The 17505-nt window shown below is 46.7% G+C and overlaps 1 protein-coding gene across 1 annotated transcript in view; it reads left to right on the forward strand.

Moving 5' to 3' along the window:
- The window catches only part of ror1 (receptor tyrosine kinase-like orphan receptor 1), a 117431-nt gene extending 106698 nt beyond the window's left edge, over window positions 1-10733 (forward strand). The window contains exons 5-9 of the mRNA XM_062998167.1: window positions 4418-4545; window positions 5221-5538; window positions 6575-6820; window positions 7867-8078; window positions 9312-10733. Of these exons, the coding sequence (XP_062854237.1) occupies window positions 4418-4545; window positions 5221-5538; window positions 6575-6820; window positions 7867-8078; window positions 9312-10733 (2326 nt within the window). The remainder of the gene's footprint in view (window positions 1-4417; window positions 4546-5220; window positions 5539-6574; window positions 6821-7866; window positions 8079-9311) is intronic.
- Window positions 10734-17505: the final 6772 nt, after the last annotated feature.

A 17505-nucleotide genomic window follows, 5' to 3' on the forward strand; every position in this document is an offset into this window, starting at 1 on the left:
CCTGTCTTTTAAAAACCCACCAGTGCAAAATAATTCCAACGTTTAGTGGGTGGACTGGTTTTCTTAACTGTTCCTTCCGATATCTGCTTTGTGCACAGGGGCGCAGTCATGCTGAAACTGGAAAGGTCCTTCCCTAAACTGTTGCTGCCAAGTCAGAAGCATGTAATATCATTTATAGAATTGATTTATTAGTAACTGTTGTGGCTGAAACACATGAATTCAATTTAGTCATATCCAATTGCCCCATTTCCGGCCACACATTAATTCAGAAATTAGAAGCGGCGTCCCAAAACTTATGTCCGTATAGTGTACGCAGACAACCCTCCTAATTATGGAGTTTGTGGTCGTGACTAACACACGCCCCCTCCGACATGTGCAGTACCTGACCACTTATTTTCACCTGCTCAAGAGAGTCACGCACAGATCTCTATTATCCCTCGTCCCTGTGCAGCGCCATCGATCAACCAGCAGAGGGCATAACTGCAGCACTCACCAATCACTGGTGTGCTAGCGCCCCCCACAGCACAGCCTGTATTAAAGCCCCAGGTTCTCTTTTGTACTCTTTTGATATGAATGAATGATAGAGAACTACCTTCATGATCAGACTGTATATAAAAGTGAACGTTACACATCATCCAGCCCTGAACACCACAGATCTGTGGAGGTTTAAACGGAAACTCTGGGCAGGTTCACCGAGTGCTGGTGGATTTGTGTAAATGGGGGAATAAATTTTCTATTTGGATGAGCTGAAAACCACTAAGTATAGGTCTCCTGATTAAAAGCAGAGACCATGACTGGAGCATGATGGGAACTTATTTGTCAGCTTGTCCTCAGTGATTTATACTGGTCGGTTTTTATAGGGTCAGTTTCAGTTTGAGCTGCTTCCTCTTATTTATGTACTTGTTGTAAATAAACGACTGTTTTTAACCTCATTTATCAAATATTTTGTTATTTTACTCACCAACTAGAGACCCAGATGACGTTTAGATTTTAACAAGGTGAAGAAAGATGTTACCGGGCCTGAACACTAAACTATAATGTAGCTGAAGTATACAGGGTGTGTGTGTACTCGTGTGTGTGTGTGTGTGTGTGTGTGTGTACATATCTGTGCATGTGTATGTGTGCATGTACATGTGTGTACTCACTGTGTGTGTGTATGCATGCATCCATGTCTGTGTATCTGTGCATGCATGTGTGCATGTATATGCATGTGTGTGTACGTCTTTGTGTGTGTGTGTGTGCATACATATCTGTGTGTGCTTCTGTGTGTGTGCATGTACATGTGTGTGTACCTTTTTGGGGTCTTATTTTCTCCTTTTTGGGGTCTGATCCCCTTCTTTCTGGGATCTGATGTCCTCCTTATTGGGATCTGATGTTCTTCTTTCTGAGATCTGATGTCCTTGTTTTTGGGATCTGATGTTCTCTTTTTGGGAGTTTGATGCCCTCCTTTTTGAGGTATGATGTTCTTCTATTTGAGGTTTGATGCCCTTCTTTTTGGGGATCTAATGCTCTCCTTTTTGGGGGTTATGGAAGTACCCTGAGGAGGATAAAACCATGAGGAGTAAAATAATAAATGAAAGTCATGTTTGTGGATAGATGGATTCTGGTGGTTGAAGCTGAATCCGTCGCTCCCACTCCGGCATGTTTGTGCACAAATGCTTCTGCTTATTATTTGAACGATGTCCAACTCTTTATTCACTCCAGTCCTCACACTGACAGTTTGGGAAGGGGAATGGGGGGTGCTGTGTTCTCCCTTTTTGTAAAAATCAAGTCAATTGTTGTGTATTTAATGACCTGACTGATGTGCAATAGTGTGACGTCATGTGGAAAAAGCATGTGGGTGCCACTGTAGAGTTTCTTTAAACACAAGCTGCAGTACATGTGCATCATATTAATGCCTGGAAATCTTTTCTTTACAAGTATAATAAATACTAACACTTTAATCTTTCATATTTAGGACATTTTGAGCTTTCATTAATCTGAAGTATGATCTCACAGAGTTTGATTAGTCAGGACTGAGGAGTTCGGTGAAAGTAAAACTGCGGGTCATTTGCTGCCCTCTAGTGTCTATTATAGGAACTTATAAATACTTTACGATTTAAAAATAATAATAATAATAATATTAATAATAATACTTTAGGTCAAGGTCGTAGTCACAAAATACATTGGGGGTGTTTAGATATGCTCACAATGCTCTCCTTCCCAATATACTGATGTAAACATTATAATTTATAAACAAACATATTTCACTTACTAGCTTAGGTCTTAGCTTAGCCTATGTCTGCCATAAAAGCGGTGCCAATACATTTACAACTAAAGAACGTAACTCGCAGAACGTCTTAGTTGCACTATTAGAGTCACTAAATTCTGACCTTTTCACACAGTTTGTGGACAGGTAACTGTGGCCATGTCGCCCACCGTGATCAGTAGCTGTTAATTCGGCAACAGCAGTTTTGTCCTCTTGTTTTTTTGTTTAGCATGGTCATCCAAAGCGGTTTTGTCCTCATGTTCAATCAAAGGTTTAAATGAGAATATGGAACAGTTAGCAGAAAGTGGATCGTCCGGGAACGTACGGTGTACCTAGGGTTGCCAACCGTCCCGTAAAATACGGAATCGTTTCTTATTTGGAAACTAAACGTGGTGTTCCGTATTGAACTGATACGGGACGCGCTTTGTTCCGTATTTTTATCAATGGGAGAGAAATGCTGCAGATTAGACTGAGACGGGGCGATAGGTATGAAACAGAAGGAAACTGCTGCTACAGTGAGAATTAGAAAGCGTTTGGTTATTATTTTAAGTAGTTTTCACTTTTAGTCTTAGTAACGCCATGTGTGCGCAGGTTTATCAGCATAACAACCTGTTTAATACTCGGATGTTTGAGTAGCTCAGTGGGCAGAGCGCAGCGCACATATTTTTCCGCCCTAGGTTCGAGTCCGGCTTAGGGCGAAACACACACACACACACCCGCTCAGGTAAACACCTGCCAACCCACCCCCCACCCTATGCCTTTCGCCCAACCCAGGGTGTTCTTTATTTCCAGTTCTGAAAGTTGGCAACCCTAGGTGTACCTTTTCATTTTCTTTTTGACTGGCCTGTCAGATTCAGGAGACACAGTCTCGTCTTCGTCCTCCGTCTCGCCACCCATCTCGAAGGCTATTAATCGAGAATTATGTTAGGAATAAATTGTAGACACAGTGCAATTTGCTATTGGTTAACTTATCACTCCATAAGGACCCTCAGATCCGTCAGTGTTCACGTCAGTTATTAGAATGGCAGGAATGGTTTTTTAAAAATCCCCCTTCCTGGTAGATTTAGTCCCCTCCAATGTTCATTTCATGGCTACAACCTTGGTTCAGGTCCTAAAAATACTGTTCCAAATGTAGCTTACTGTGGGGTGGCACGATGGCTCACAGCGAGAAGGTTCGGGGTGCTACAGGCCCCTCTAAATTTTCTTCCTGTTTTACTAGGGTATGTATATGTGGTGACATAGAGGTCAAAGTGACTTACAGTACTGTGACAGTGTACACCGATCAGCCATAACATTAAAACCATCTCCTTGTTTCTACACTCACTGTCCATTTTATCAGCTCCACTTACCGTATAGAAGCACTTTGTAGTTCTACAATTACTGACTGTAGTCCACCTGTTTCTCTGCATGCTTTGTTCGCCCCCTTTTATGCTGTTCTTCAATGGTCAGGACCCCCCACAGAGCAGGTATTATTTAGGTGGTGGACCATTCTCAGCACTGCAGTGACACTGACATGGTGGTGGTGTGTTAGTGTGTGTTGTGCTGGTATGAGTGGATCAGACACAGCAGCGCTGCTGGAGTTTTTAAATACCGTGTCCACTCACTGTCCACTCTATTAGACACTCCTACCTAGTCGGTCCACCTTGTAGATGTAAAGTCAGAGACGATCGCTCATCTATTGCTGCTGTTTGAGTCGGTCATCTTCTAGACCCTCATCAGTGGTCACAGGGCGCTGCCCACGGGGCGCTGTTGTCTGGATGTTTTTGGTTGGTGGACTATTCTCAGTCCAGCAGTGACAGTGAGGTGTTTAAAACCTCCAGCAGCACTGCTGTGTCTGATCCACTCATACCAGCACAACACACACTAACACACCACCACCATGTCAGTGTCACTGCAGTGCTGAGAATGATCCACCACCTAAATAATACCTGCTCTGTGGGGGTCCTGTGTGGGTCCTGACCATTGAAGAACAGCATGAAACAGATGGACTACAGTCAGTAATTGTAGAACTACAAAGTGCTTCTATATGGTAAGTGGAGCTGATAAAATGGACAGTGAGTGTAGAAACAAGTAGGTGGTCATAATGTTATGTCTGATGGGTGTATGTTGTCTAAGCATGTGAGGGTTAAGGGCCTTGCTTACATTTCTGTCTCCTCATTTCTGTTTCAGGGAAGACTTTGATGAGGAAGGTTTTTGCCAGCCCTACAGAGGAATCGCCTGTGCTCGCTTCATCGGGAACCGGAGCATCTTCGTGGACTCGCTGCAGATGCAGGGCGAGATCGAAACTCAGATCACAGGTACGGTTCCATATCACAGACCTGTAAATCTATATTCAGTCTGATCTGGGTCACAGTGGGTCCGGCGTATCCAGAAACTGAAACTGTGAGGCACTGCTGCATGTTTTTAGGAGGTGAAAGAGGGACCCCGGTACCGTGTGGCACCCACACTACCTGTTACATCCTGAAAGGTTGTGGTGAAGGGTGGCAGATTAAAGCCCCATCATGCCAGTGTTTGGCCCCTAAACAAAACCCTCTGACACATGGTGGGTTCATACGGATATCCGTATCGTGCACGGAGTCACGCATTGATCTCCATTATTCCCTGTCTGTGCAGTACTATCGATCAGCCAGCAGAGGTCGTAACTGCAGCAGTTATGAGGAACCCGTATGGCCCTCCCTCCCTCGGACGAGCCAGGTGCTGTCCGGCCGTTACCCGGGCTCTAACCCTGTGTCGCAGACAAAAATAATAACTTGTACATGAGTGCCCCCTTGTGGAGGCTTTACGTTACACCTTGTAAACCACAGTGGGACCAGATTGCCAACAATTTTATTGATGGAGTGTATTTTGTTTTGTGTTTTGTTTTGATGAACTTGATGTTTTGATGTGTTGCCTGGGTCAGACAACCATTACTCCCAAAACACCAGTCTTGTCATGATGCTCGGTCCGTCATCTTCTCCTCCCTTTCTCTCCAGCCGCCTTCACCATGATCGGCACCTCCAACCACCTATCGGATCGCTGCTCCCAGTTCGCCATCCCCTCCCTCTGCCACTTCGCCTTCCCCACGTGTGACCGGAGCTCCGGCATGGACAAACCGCGAGACCTGTGCAAGGACGAGTGCGAGATCCTGGAGAACGACCTGTGTAAGACGGAGTACATCATCGCCCGCTCCAACCCCTTGATCCTCAAGCGCCTCAAACTGCCCAACTGCGACGACCTGGCGTCCACGGACAGTCCGGAGGCGGCCAACTGCATGAGGATCGGGATCCCCATGGGAGAGTCCATCAACAAGAGTAAGAATGTTTTTAGTGTTACTGTCTTTAACCCCTGTGCTATGACAAAACATGACAGACGGGGTTGGAGAAAGCTGACCCATATGTGCAGACAACCATCACAAAGTGATGACGGCAAAGTGTCATGACCTGAAATTTGCTCAATTCTGTCCACACTGACCACAAATGATACAATTCATGACATAATTTAGATATTTTTTATTCTTTTTTCCTCTTTCCCTCCTAATTTAGTCATATCCCGTTCCCCAGCTGTAACTTCAGACTATCTAGCGCCCCCTCTGCCAAAAACAGAGGCTCACACAACTATCAGTGAAGCAACTATCAGTGTGTGGGTGAATCAAATCTCATGTGCGGGTGCAATCACGAAAGCACTGAGGAGCCCGTTCGACCATCCCAACCTCAGACACAGGCGATCGCGTCTGTGTGGGCACTCAGCTGGTTGATAGCACATCCGAGATTGAAGTTGGAGATCTAGGCCAGTGCATTAGACCACTGTGCCACCCAGACGCCAGTAAAACAAAAATAAAAAAGCATGGGCATCAGTATGGACCTGTCCTTCAGATTTGTGGTTATAACAGCCATCATGTCTTCTATGAAGGCTTTGCACAACATTTTGGAGTGTGTCTGTGAGAATTTGTGTCCATTTGTGATGTCGCAATCTCGCAATCAGGGTTCCAATTCATACTGAAGGTTTTCAGTGGGCTTGAGCCACGCTTCTGATAACAGCAGTGCCTGAGTTCCAAGGGTTTGAATCCTGGCTGGGGCAGTGGGGTCACATCAGTGCACCATTAGTGCAGGTCCCAGGCCCGGATAAATAGGAGGGTTGTATGAGGAAGGGCATCCGGGGTAAAACTGTGCCAAGTCAGACAAGTGGACGAATAGAATTAAAAAGCAAAGCTGAAAACCAGTCGTGTTTGTTATTTATTATGGTCTCTTTCTGTAATATAAAAATACACATTTATTTTAGGATCTTTATAAATGACCCTTTATGAACCGTCCGTCCTGATCTACGCTTTTTCTTTACTCCCTGGCACAGATCACAAGTGCTTCAACGGCAGCGGTTCTGATTACCGCGGTACGACCAGCGTGACGCGGTCGGGTCGCCAGTGCCAGCCGTGGAACTCTCAGTACCCGCACAGCCACGCCTTCCTGGCTTTGCGCTATCCGGAGCTCAACGGAGGCCACTCGTACTGCCGGAACCCGGGCAACAAGCAGGAGGCGCCGTGGTGCTTCACTCTGGACGAGGGTGTTCGCATGGAGCTGTGCGACATCCCCCCCTGTGGTAAGAGTCGGTAATAACAGTAAGCCACTCAGCTCCGCTATCGGCCTCTGCTGGCTGGCCGATGCGCCTGCATGTAGACGGTGAATAATGGGGAGCAGTGCGTGACTCTGTATGCCATACTGATCCCTGTGTGAACCCGCCTCGTGCAGGTGAAAAGAAGCGGTTTTGTAGAGGGAGTGTGTTTGGTACTGCCCCCTTCAGTCAGACCTTGAGTAACTGGATATGACAAAATTTCTAGCCTTAATACTGCTTCTTGTTTGAGCTTCCATGTTGATGTGATGTCATATATGTAATTTAGGGACCCATCCTGACTTTTCCAGTCAGGATTCCCAGTTAGGAAGGAAAGGTCTGTGTTTATTTATCCTGGTCAGGGTCGCGGTGGGTTGCCAGTCCATCGTAGGTGAGCAAGTTCTTCCACACAAAACTCACCCAGTCATGTCTTTATGGGCCTCACTTAGTGGGCACAGTCATGCTTGAATAGAAAAGGGCCTTCCAACTGTTCTTCCAAAGTTGGAAGCATCTCTCTTGGTATGCCGAAGCATTAAGATTTTCTTTTCACTGGAACTATGGGTCCTAAATCCACCCCTGAAAAAAACAACCCTATAGCACTATCCTTCCTCCACCACACTTCACAGCTGGCACTGTGCAATCAGGCAGGCAACATAGGTAACTCCTGGCATTCCACAAACCCTGACTTGTCCATCAGAGTGCCAGATAGAGAGCCAGAGAAGCGTGATTGGTCGCGCCACAGAACACGATTGCACTGCTCCAGAGTCCAGTGGTGGTGTGCTTTACACCTTTCCATTTAACGCTTGGCATTGTGCATGCAGCTGCTCAGTCATGGCTGGGTTGCTGTGGATCCTAAAAGCTTCCACTTTGCAATAATACTGCTCACAGTTGATCGTGGAATATCTAGGAGCTTGAGTTTATACATTTATGGCAACAGCACTGAATAAAACACCTGAATTCGATGATTAAAACGAGTGCCCCAGTACATTTGTCCATATAGTAACATGAATTTGTGCTCTATTTTTTGTGCCGTTTAGACCCGGAGAAGCGAGGCGGTGGCAGCAGCATGGAGATCCTCTACATCCTGGTCCCCAGCGTGGCCATCCCCCTGGCCATCGCCCTGCTTTTCTTCTTCATCTGCGTGTGCCGGAATAACCAGAAAGCCTCGCGCCCGCCCGCTCAGCGCCAGCCCAAACCTGTACGAGGCCAAAACGTGGAGATGTCCATGCTGCCCGCGTACAAACCCAAGGTGGGACGAGACGGAAATCATAAAAAACAATCGTTTAACCCTTTGATGGTCTGCTCAGAAATTTGGTTGAGATTACTTTGAGTCTAAATACTTGAGTGAATGGTACTTTGATCAAGTGCGCCCCCTCATGGTAGCACCGCGCCCTGCGTGGATGAGTGGATCAGACACAGCAGCGCTGCTGGAGATTTTAAACACCTCACTGTCACTGCTGGACTGAGAATAGTCCACCAACCAAAAATATCCAGCCAACAGCGCCCCGTGGGCAGCGTCCTGTGACCACTGATGAAGGTCTAGAAGATGACCGACTCAAACAGCAGCAATAGATGAGCGATCGTCTCTGACTTTACATCTACAAGGTGGACCGACTAGGTAGGAGTGTCTAATAGAGTGGACAGTGAGTGGACACGGTGTTTAAAAACTCCAGCAGCGCTGCTGTGTCTGATCCACTCATACCAGCACAACACACACTAACACACCACCACCATGTCAGTGTCACTGCAGTGCTGAGAATCATCCACTACCTAAATAATACCTGCTCTGTGGTGGTCCTGTGGGGGTCCTGACCATTGAAGAACAGGGTGAAAGGGGGTAACAAAGCATGTAGAGAAACAGATGGACTACAGTCAGTAATTGTAGAACTGATATGTACTGAAGTGCCCCACATATCATGCATTTGGACCTTTTGATGTTATCGGTATTGGTATGGAAAACCTCCACTGTCCTTTAGTCCATCTGAGATGAGCTCCGGCCCGGAGAACTTGGTAGCAATAAGAGTTTCAGGTTGCTTTTCTTAATGCAGAGGCGGACTCTGTTACGTGACAATGAATTTCTGAAGTACCCCCGTGCCCATGTGGCTGCATATCACTTCGGCCTGACGGTTTCTCGCCCACATTCAACAGTGGTTTCCATGCTTGCCCTATACTGGATGGGATTTCTCTTTTTTTAATATTGTGAACAATTGAAGTCTCTCAGAAAGGTTGGCACAAGGTTCTGAGCCATGACCCATCAATGTCCCAACTTGGGTGTCGCCACAGCCAATCATTTTGGTCCGTAAACCAGATTTGACTCAGTTTTTTATGCCAGATGCCCCTCCTGACCCTTTGTAACCCTTCTTATTGTATTTGGGCTTGAGACTGGCACTGAGAGCTCACAAAACACTAACCAGTTTATTCTTTTAATGCCAGCTGTACCCAGTGTCCACGCTAAATATTTCTTTTCTCTTCCTACCTCCAGACCAAAGCCAAGGAGCTGCCCCTGTCTGCCGTGCGTTTTATGGAGGAGCTCGGCGACTGCGCTTTCGGAAAGATCTACAAGGGTCACCTGTACCTCCCAGGCATGGAGCACGCTCAACTGGTGGCCATCAAGACCCTGAAGGACTTCTCCAGCCCTCAGCAGTGGTCCGAGTTCCAGCAGGAGGCGTCGGGCTTGGCCGAGCTGCACCATCCCAACGTGGTGTGTCTGGTGGGCGTGGTCACGCAGGAGCAGCCCGTTTGCATGCTCTTCGAGTTCCTGCCGCTCGGAGACCTGCACGAGTTTCTGGTCATGCGCTCGCCGCATTCCGACGTGGGCTGCAGCAGCGACGAGGACGGCACGGTCAAGTCCAGCCTGGACCACGCAGACTTCCTGCACGTGGCCATGCAGGTCGCGACGGGCATGGAGTATCTCGCCAGCCACTTTGTCGTTCACAAGGACCTCGCGGCCAGGAACGTTCTCGTAGGAGAGCAGCTACATATTAAGATTTCAGACCTTGGACTGTCGAAGGAAATCTACACCTCGGATTATTACCGGGTGCAGCCGAAAACGCTGCTGCCGATTCGCTGGATGCCACTGGAAGCCATCGCGTACGGAAAGTTCACCACCGAGTCGGACATCTGGGCGTTCGGAGTGGTACTCTGGGAGATCTTCAGCTTCGGTCTGCAGCCTTACTACGGCTTCAGCAATCAAGAAGTGATGGACATGGTGCGTAAGAGGCAGCTGCTGCCGTGCCCGGACGACTGCCCGCCCCGGGTGTACGCGCTCATGAACGAGTGCTGGCAGGAAGGACCCGCTCGGAGACCTAGATTCAAGGACATCCACGCTCGGTTACGTGCATGGGAAGGCTTGTCATCCCACGCCAGCTCGAGCACGCCATCCGGGGGCAACGCCACCACCCAGACCACCTCGCTGAGCGCCAGCCCGGTCAGCAACCTCAGCAGCCCACGCTACGCTGGCTACATCTACGGGGCTCCTCAGGGCATCGCCCCGGGCCAGATCGCGGGCTTCGTGGCGGCGCCCATGCCGCAGAACCAGCGCTTCATCCCCGTCAACGGATACGCCATCCCGCCGGGGTATACCGCGTTCCCGGCCGCCCACTTCGCCCCGGCTCAAGCGCCGACGCGGGTCCTACAGCACTGCCCTCCGCCCAAGAGCCGCTCGCCAAGCAGCGCCAGCGGTTCCACCAGCACGGGCCACGTGACCAGCGTGCCGTCCACGGGGTCCAACCATGACGCCAACACGCCGCTGTTGTCGCACTGCATCACTCTGTCGGCCATCCCTGCGGTGACGTTCGGACACATCGCTCAAAAGGGGCTGCAGTTGGACCCGGCGCAGGCGGCACTCTTAGCGGACTCTAACAGACTCATGTATACTGAATCGGTCATCACCGCCGACCTGTGATTTAGTTTTATTTTTTTATGTAAATGATTATAATGATCTATATTTTAAATAGTACCTTCACTTTGTAAATACCAACTAGCCAGAACGGAATGTAATTTTTTATTCTATGTTTTAGAAATGTGATGCATTAAGAATTTGGGAACCTTTATGTTGTTTAGAACTGGACATATAAGAGGTTCTCACAAAGGAATCATGTTGAGAGTGAAGCTGAGATGAAGCCCCACACCTGCAAGAACTGAAGAATGAATCCTAGTGACCATGGTAGAACAATATTGTGGCTAAAAGCCACCAGAAAGGGGAGGAATCGCAAAAAAAAAAAAAAAAAACATCGGCAGCCCACAACGGAGAATATGGATAGAGACGAGATAGCGCAGAACTAGGAACTGGCTTTCACAGTACGTTGAGCTGCTTTGGCCATCTACAGCATCCTAGTTCTAGAAAAGGAGGAAAAATAGGGAGCCCCTTGAACCAGACAGGACTGGCAATGCATGAGCGGCACCCCAACCCCACCGAATAATGTGGATTTGCAGGCGGGGTCGAAATAAGTGTGCTGGCATCGGAGGCCAGTGGAAAACCGGACCGCACAGAGCAGCCCAGTATCGCCGTGTCAGAGACAGCAGGTTTGCCAACAAGGGAGCTGAAAAGTCTGAGAGGGAGAAACTCCCACCTGGAGCGAATGAAGTTCACAAGTTAACACATGTGATTGTCAATTACACAGCCATTTGTGCCTCCGTGCCCCCTCTGCTGGCCAAAAATGGCAAAGCAGACGGAACATAACATTAAAACCACCTCCTTGTTTCTACACTCACTGTCCATTTCATCAGCTCCACTTACCATATAGAAGCACTTTGTAGTTCTACAATTACTGACTGTAGTCCATCTATTTTTCTGCATGTTTTGTTACCCCCTTTCACCCTGTTCTTCAATGGTCAGGACCCCCACAGGACCACCACAGAGCAGGTATTATTTAGGTGGTGGATCATTCTCAGCACTGCAGTGACACTGACATGGTGGTGGTGTGTTAGTGTGTGTTGTGCTGGCATGAGTGGATAAGACACAGCAGCGCTGCTGGAGTTTTTAAACACTTCACTGTCACTGCTGGACTGAGAATAGTAAAACATCCAGCCAAGAGTGCCCCGTGGGCAGCGTCCTGTGACCACTGATGAAGGTCTAGAAGATGACCGACTCAAACAGCAGCAATAGATGAGCGATCGTCTCTGACTTTACATGACTAGGTAGGAGTGTCTAATAGAGTGGACAGTGAGTGGACACGGTATTTAAAAACTCCAGCAGCGCTGCTGTGTCTGATCCACTCATACCAGCACAACACACACTAACACACCACCACCATGTCAGTGTCACTGCAGTGCTGAGAATCATCCACCACCTAAATAATACCTGCTCTGTGGTTGTCCTGTGGGGGTCCTGACCATTGAAGACCAGCATGAAAGGGGGTAACAAAGCATGTAGAGAAACAGATGGACTACAGTCAGTAATTGTGGAACTACAAAGTGCTTCTATATAGTAAGTGGAGCTGAGTGATACAATCACTCAACCATTTAGCACGCACCTTGCTGTGCAAATTGAAACCTCAGTGCCTGTTGCCACCAAATCTTGCTGCAGTCAGTGATAGCGCCCTCTATCTTCCACGTACAGGTAGTGTAACCAGCGTTCCTTTAACTTTGACCCTAGGAACTGAGCTGCCAACTGTATCTACATGAACATTCAGTGCCTTTGTGACCTTTTTGTATCTTTAATTATTTTGTTAACTGTGACTTAACAGTATTTCTAACATGCAAACAAACATCACAGTAAATACATCAAAGTAAATATACATTATATTTATACATTTGTTCCTGTTTTATATCTGCTATGAAATGTCATAATAAATCAACTGTGACTTGAGCCTATGAGAATGATTAAAACACCTGGAAAAGTGTTCCCTCTCTGGAACACTTTATAGCTCGCTTATTGTTTTATCATTTTCAGTAACAGCTCCCTGATCAGGGTCGCAGTGGGTCTGTAACTTATCCAGACAAACTGAGAGCAAGATAGGAATACACCCTGGACAGGGCGCCAGTTTATCACTCATACTTGGGTACTTGTAGCCTAGTGGTTAAGGTACTCGACTAGTAAAAGGTCGCTGGTTCAAGCCACACTACTGCCAGGTTGCCAGTGTTGGGCTCTTAAGCAAGGCCCTTAACCTTCAATTGCTTAGACAGTGTACTGTTACAGTACTGTGAGCCATTTTGGATAAAAAGTGTCCACTAAATGCCGAAATGTACCTGCACCGAGGTGCAGTTTTGACCTGCCAGTAGACCCACTGATGTTTTTGGAAGGTGGGAGGACAGGACAGGATTCTGTCTTGAGGGGGGTATGTACAGTGGCTTGCAAAAGTATTCATACCCCTTGAACTTTTCCATATTTTGTCACATTACAACCACAAACATAAATATATTTCACTGGAATTTAATGTGAAAGACCAACACAAAGTGGTATACAATTGTGAAGTGGAACGAAAGTTATACATGATTCAAAACATTTTTTACAAATAAAAAACTGAAAAGTGAGTCAATACTTTGTGGAACCACCTTTTGCTGCAATTACAGCTGCAAGTCTTTTAGGGTATGTCTCCACCAGCTTTGCACATCTAGTGATGTGCATCTAGCAAAACAGCTCAAGCTCAGTCAGATTAGATGGAGAGCGTTTGTGAACAGCAGTTTTCAGATCTTGCCACAAATTCTCGATTGGGTTTAGGTCTGGACTTTGACTGGGCCATTCTAACACATGAATATGTTTTGTTTTAAACCATTCCATTGTAGCCCTGGCTTTATGTTTAAGGTTGTTGTCCTGCTGGAAGGTGAACCTCCGCCCCAGTCTCAAGTCTTTTGCAGACTCCAACAGGTTTTCTTCCAAGATTGCCCTGTATTTGGCTCCATCCATCTTCCCATCAACTTTGACCAACTTCCCTGTCCCTGCTGAAGAGAAGCAGCCCCAGTGCATGATGCTGCCACCACCATATTTGACAGTGGGGATGGTGTGTTCAGAGTGATGTGCAGTGTTAATTCTCCGCCACACATAGCGTTTTGCATTTAGGCCAAAAAGTTCAATTTTGGTCTCATCTGACCAAAGCACCTTGTTCCACATGTTTGCTGTGTCCCCAACATGGCTTCTGGCAAACTGCAAACGGGACTTTTTATGGTTTTCTTTTAACAATGGCTTTCTTCTTGCCACTCTTCCATAAAGACCACATTTGTGCAGTGCACGACTAATAGTTGTCCTGTGGACAGATTCCCCCACCTGAGCTGTGGATCTCTGCATTTCGTCCAGAGTCACCATGGGCCTCTTGGCTGCATCTCTGATCAGTGCTCTCCTTGTTCGGCCTGTAAGTTTAGGTGGACGGCCTTGTCTTGGTAGGTTTACAGTTGTGCCATACTCTTTCCATTTCCGGATAATGGATTGAACAGTGCTTCGTGAGATGTTCAAAGCTTGGGAAATCTTTTTATAGCCTAAGCCTGCTTTAAACTTCTCCACAGCCTTATTCCTGACCTGTCTGGTGTGTTCTTTGGACTTCATAATGCTGTTTACTCCCCAATATTCTCCTAACCAACCTCTGAGGCTGTCACGGAGCAGCTGTATTTGTACTGAGATTAGATTACACACAGGTGGACTCTTTTTAGTCATTTGCAGTCATCAGGCAACTTCTGAATGCAATTGGTTGCACTCAGAGAAAAGGGGGCTGGATACTTTTGCACACCGCACTTTTCAGTTTTTTATTTGTAAAAAATGTTTTGAATCATGTATAATTTTCCTTCCACTTCACAATTGTATACCACTTTGTGTTGGTCTTTCACATTAAATTCCAGTGAAATATATTTATGTTTGTGGTTGTAATGTGACAAAATATGGAAAAGTTCAAGGGGTATGAATACTTTTGCAAGCCACTGTATATATTTAGACATGCTGAGCATTTTTTATACAGCTCAGTTATTAAGATTAATGAATAAATATGAGGGTCCAGGTTACTTGGCACACTTGTTTATAGGTAAAGTATTATTAAAAATAATAATAATAATAATAATAATACTCTTGGCAAACGTCTATGTAAGTGAGGGACTTGCAATTACACCGTTTGACCATTAGATGTCGCCAAACCATTCACCATGTCATAGTGAAACCGGTCAACGTAACTGATTGTGGTATTTACTTAGACATCATATATGTGGCTCGGTGGGTAGCACTGTCACCTCACAGCAAGAAGGTTTTGGGTTTGATTCCCAGCTGGAGCGGTCCTTTATGTGTGGAATTTGCATGTTCTCCTCTTGTTTGTATGGGTTTCCTCCCACAGTCCGAAGACATACAGTACTAAAGTCGCCCTAGGTACACTATATTGCCAAAAGTATTGAATTCAGGTGTTCCAATCACTTCCATGGCCACAGGTGTATAAAACCGAGCACCTCGGCATGCAGACTGCTTCTACACACATTAGTGAAAGAACGGGTCGCTCTCAGGAGCTCAGTGAATTCCAGCGTGGTACCGTGATGCCACCTGTGCAACAAGTCCAGTCGTGAAATTTCCTCACTACTAAATATCCCACAGTCGACTGTCAGTGCTGTTATAACAAAGTGGAAGCGATTGGGAACGACAGCAACTCAGCCACCGAGTGTTACCACGTAAAATGACAGAGCGGGTCAGCGGATGCTGAGGAACATAGTGCGCAGAGGTCACCAACTTTCTGCAGAGTCGATCACTACAGACCTCCAAACTTCATGTGGCCTTCAGATGAGCTCAGGAACAGCGTGTAGAGCTTCATGGAACGGGTTTCCATGGTCGAGCAGCCGCATCCAAGCCTCACATCACCAAGCGCAATGCAAAGCATCGGATGCAGTGGTGTAAAGCACGCCGCCACTGGACTCTAGAGCAGTGCAGACGTGTTCTCTGGAGTGACGGATCACGCTTCTCCATCTCACGATCCGATGGACGAGTCTGGGTTTGGCGGTTGCCATGAGAACGGTACCCGTCTGACTGTATTGTGCCGAGTGTAAAGTGTGGTGGAGGGGGGGATTATGGTGTGGGGGTGTTTTTCAGGAGTTGGGCTCGGCCCCTTAGTTCCAGTGAAAGGAACTCTTAATGCTTCAGCACACCAAGAGATTTTGTGGAAACAGTTTGGGGATGGCCCCTTCCTGTTCCAACATGACTGCGCACCAGTGCACAAAGCACAAGCTCCTTAAAGACGTGGATGAGCCAGTTTGACTGGCCTGCACAGAGTCCTGACCTCAACCCGATAGATAGAACACCTTTGGGATGAATTAGAGCGGAGACTGTGAGCCAGGCCTTCTCGTCCAACATCAGTGTCTGACCTCACAAATGCGCTTCTGGAAGAACGGTCAAAACTTCCCATAAACACACTCCTAAACCTTGTGGAAAGCCTTCCCAGAAGAGTTGAAGCTGTTATAGCTGCGAAGGGTGGCGACATCATATTAAACCCTGTGGATTAAGAATTGGAGTCACTCTGGTTCATATGCGTGTGAAGGCAGACGAGCGAATACTTTCGGCAGTATAGTGTATGTGTGTGTGTGTGTGTATGTGTGTGTTTGTTTGTGACTGGTGACCTGTCCAGGGTGTTTCCTGCCTTTCGCCAAGTGAATTGTACCCACCGTGACCCTGAATCGGATAAATTGGTGGTACACAAGCAATTACCTTGATTAAAAACTGAAAACCACAACAGTCAACTAACCGCTTGTGTATTACTGACCAGTTTGAGCAAATTAATTGAGATGGTAAAATAAATGAGCAGTTTAGTATTAAAACGACGTGAAAGCTTTATTTCCTCTCATTATTCTGACATAATGTGCATAATTATTTGCATGATCCCGTATCTGCCAGCTCGGGTTCTTTTATTCTCTCTCATTGTGTGAGCTTGTTCTGACTGGACTGGATTTTCAGCTTGTTAATGTAGTCTATAATGAAGGTCGCTCTTTTATTTTTATATTTCTATTTAGTTTGTTGCTATGCAACTATCAAATGTAAATATGGACCATTTACTTTTGTTTTCTAGACAAACCAGGGTTCAGGGTTTAGTCCTTCAGGGTGCAATTATTGCTTTTCATGTGTGCAGTAACATGCCGTGGCACATCATGAAGTTATGAACCCACCTGCACTTTCCATGCTTGTAGAACCTCTATAGAATTTCTGGGAAAAGTATTTGCCCCCACGCTATTTCTTCTATTCTTCTATTTTTGCTAATTTGTCACATTTTGATGCTTCAGATCATCTGGTTATTTTAACATAGGATAAAGACGGTGCAAGTAAACACCAAATGCATCTAATTATTTCCAACCGGTATCACCCATTTGAACACTCAGCTGTTTGCAATAAACCAATCAATCACTAGCAATCTAATTAACTCAGCACAACTAATATAACTAACACAAAACGCCGCTTTTAATGACGACTGCAGTCTGAGAATTATTCAACCCGATAATGATGAGTGATGTTAGTACTTCTGGCAGCGTTCCTGAGGAACCCTAACCCGTTCCTCATGGGCGATGGGAGTAAGAACTGCAATCAAAAGGGGCCCAGGTGGCGCAGCGGGATATTCCTAGCACACCAGCGCCGGGATTCTGAACTCCTCAGCGTTGCCACCAGTTGGCGTCGGCTGGGCGCCATCTAGCGGGCATAATTGGCAGTGCCAGGGTGGGATGCCCGGACTATGTGGGTGGGATCTTCAAATGCTGTATAAGGACCCTGATAGGCGGATAAAAGCGTCTGT

Source organism: Trichomycterus rosablanca, chromosome 6, assembly GCF_030014385.1.
Source record: "Trichomycterus rosablanca isolate fTriRos1 chromosome 6, fTriRos1.hap1, whole genome shotgun sequence".
Lineage (NCBI taxonomy): Eukaryota > Metazoa > Chordata > Actinopteri > Siluriformes > Trichomycteridae > Trichomycterus > Trichomycterus rosablanca.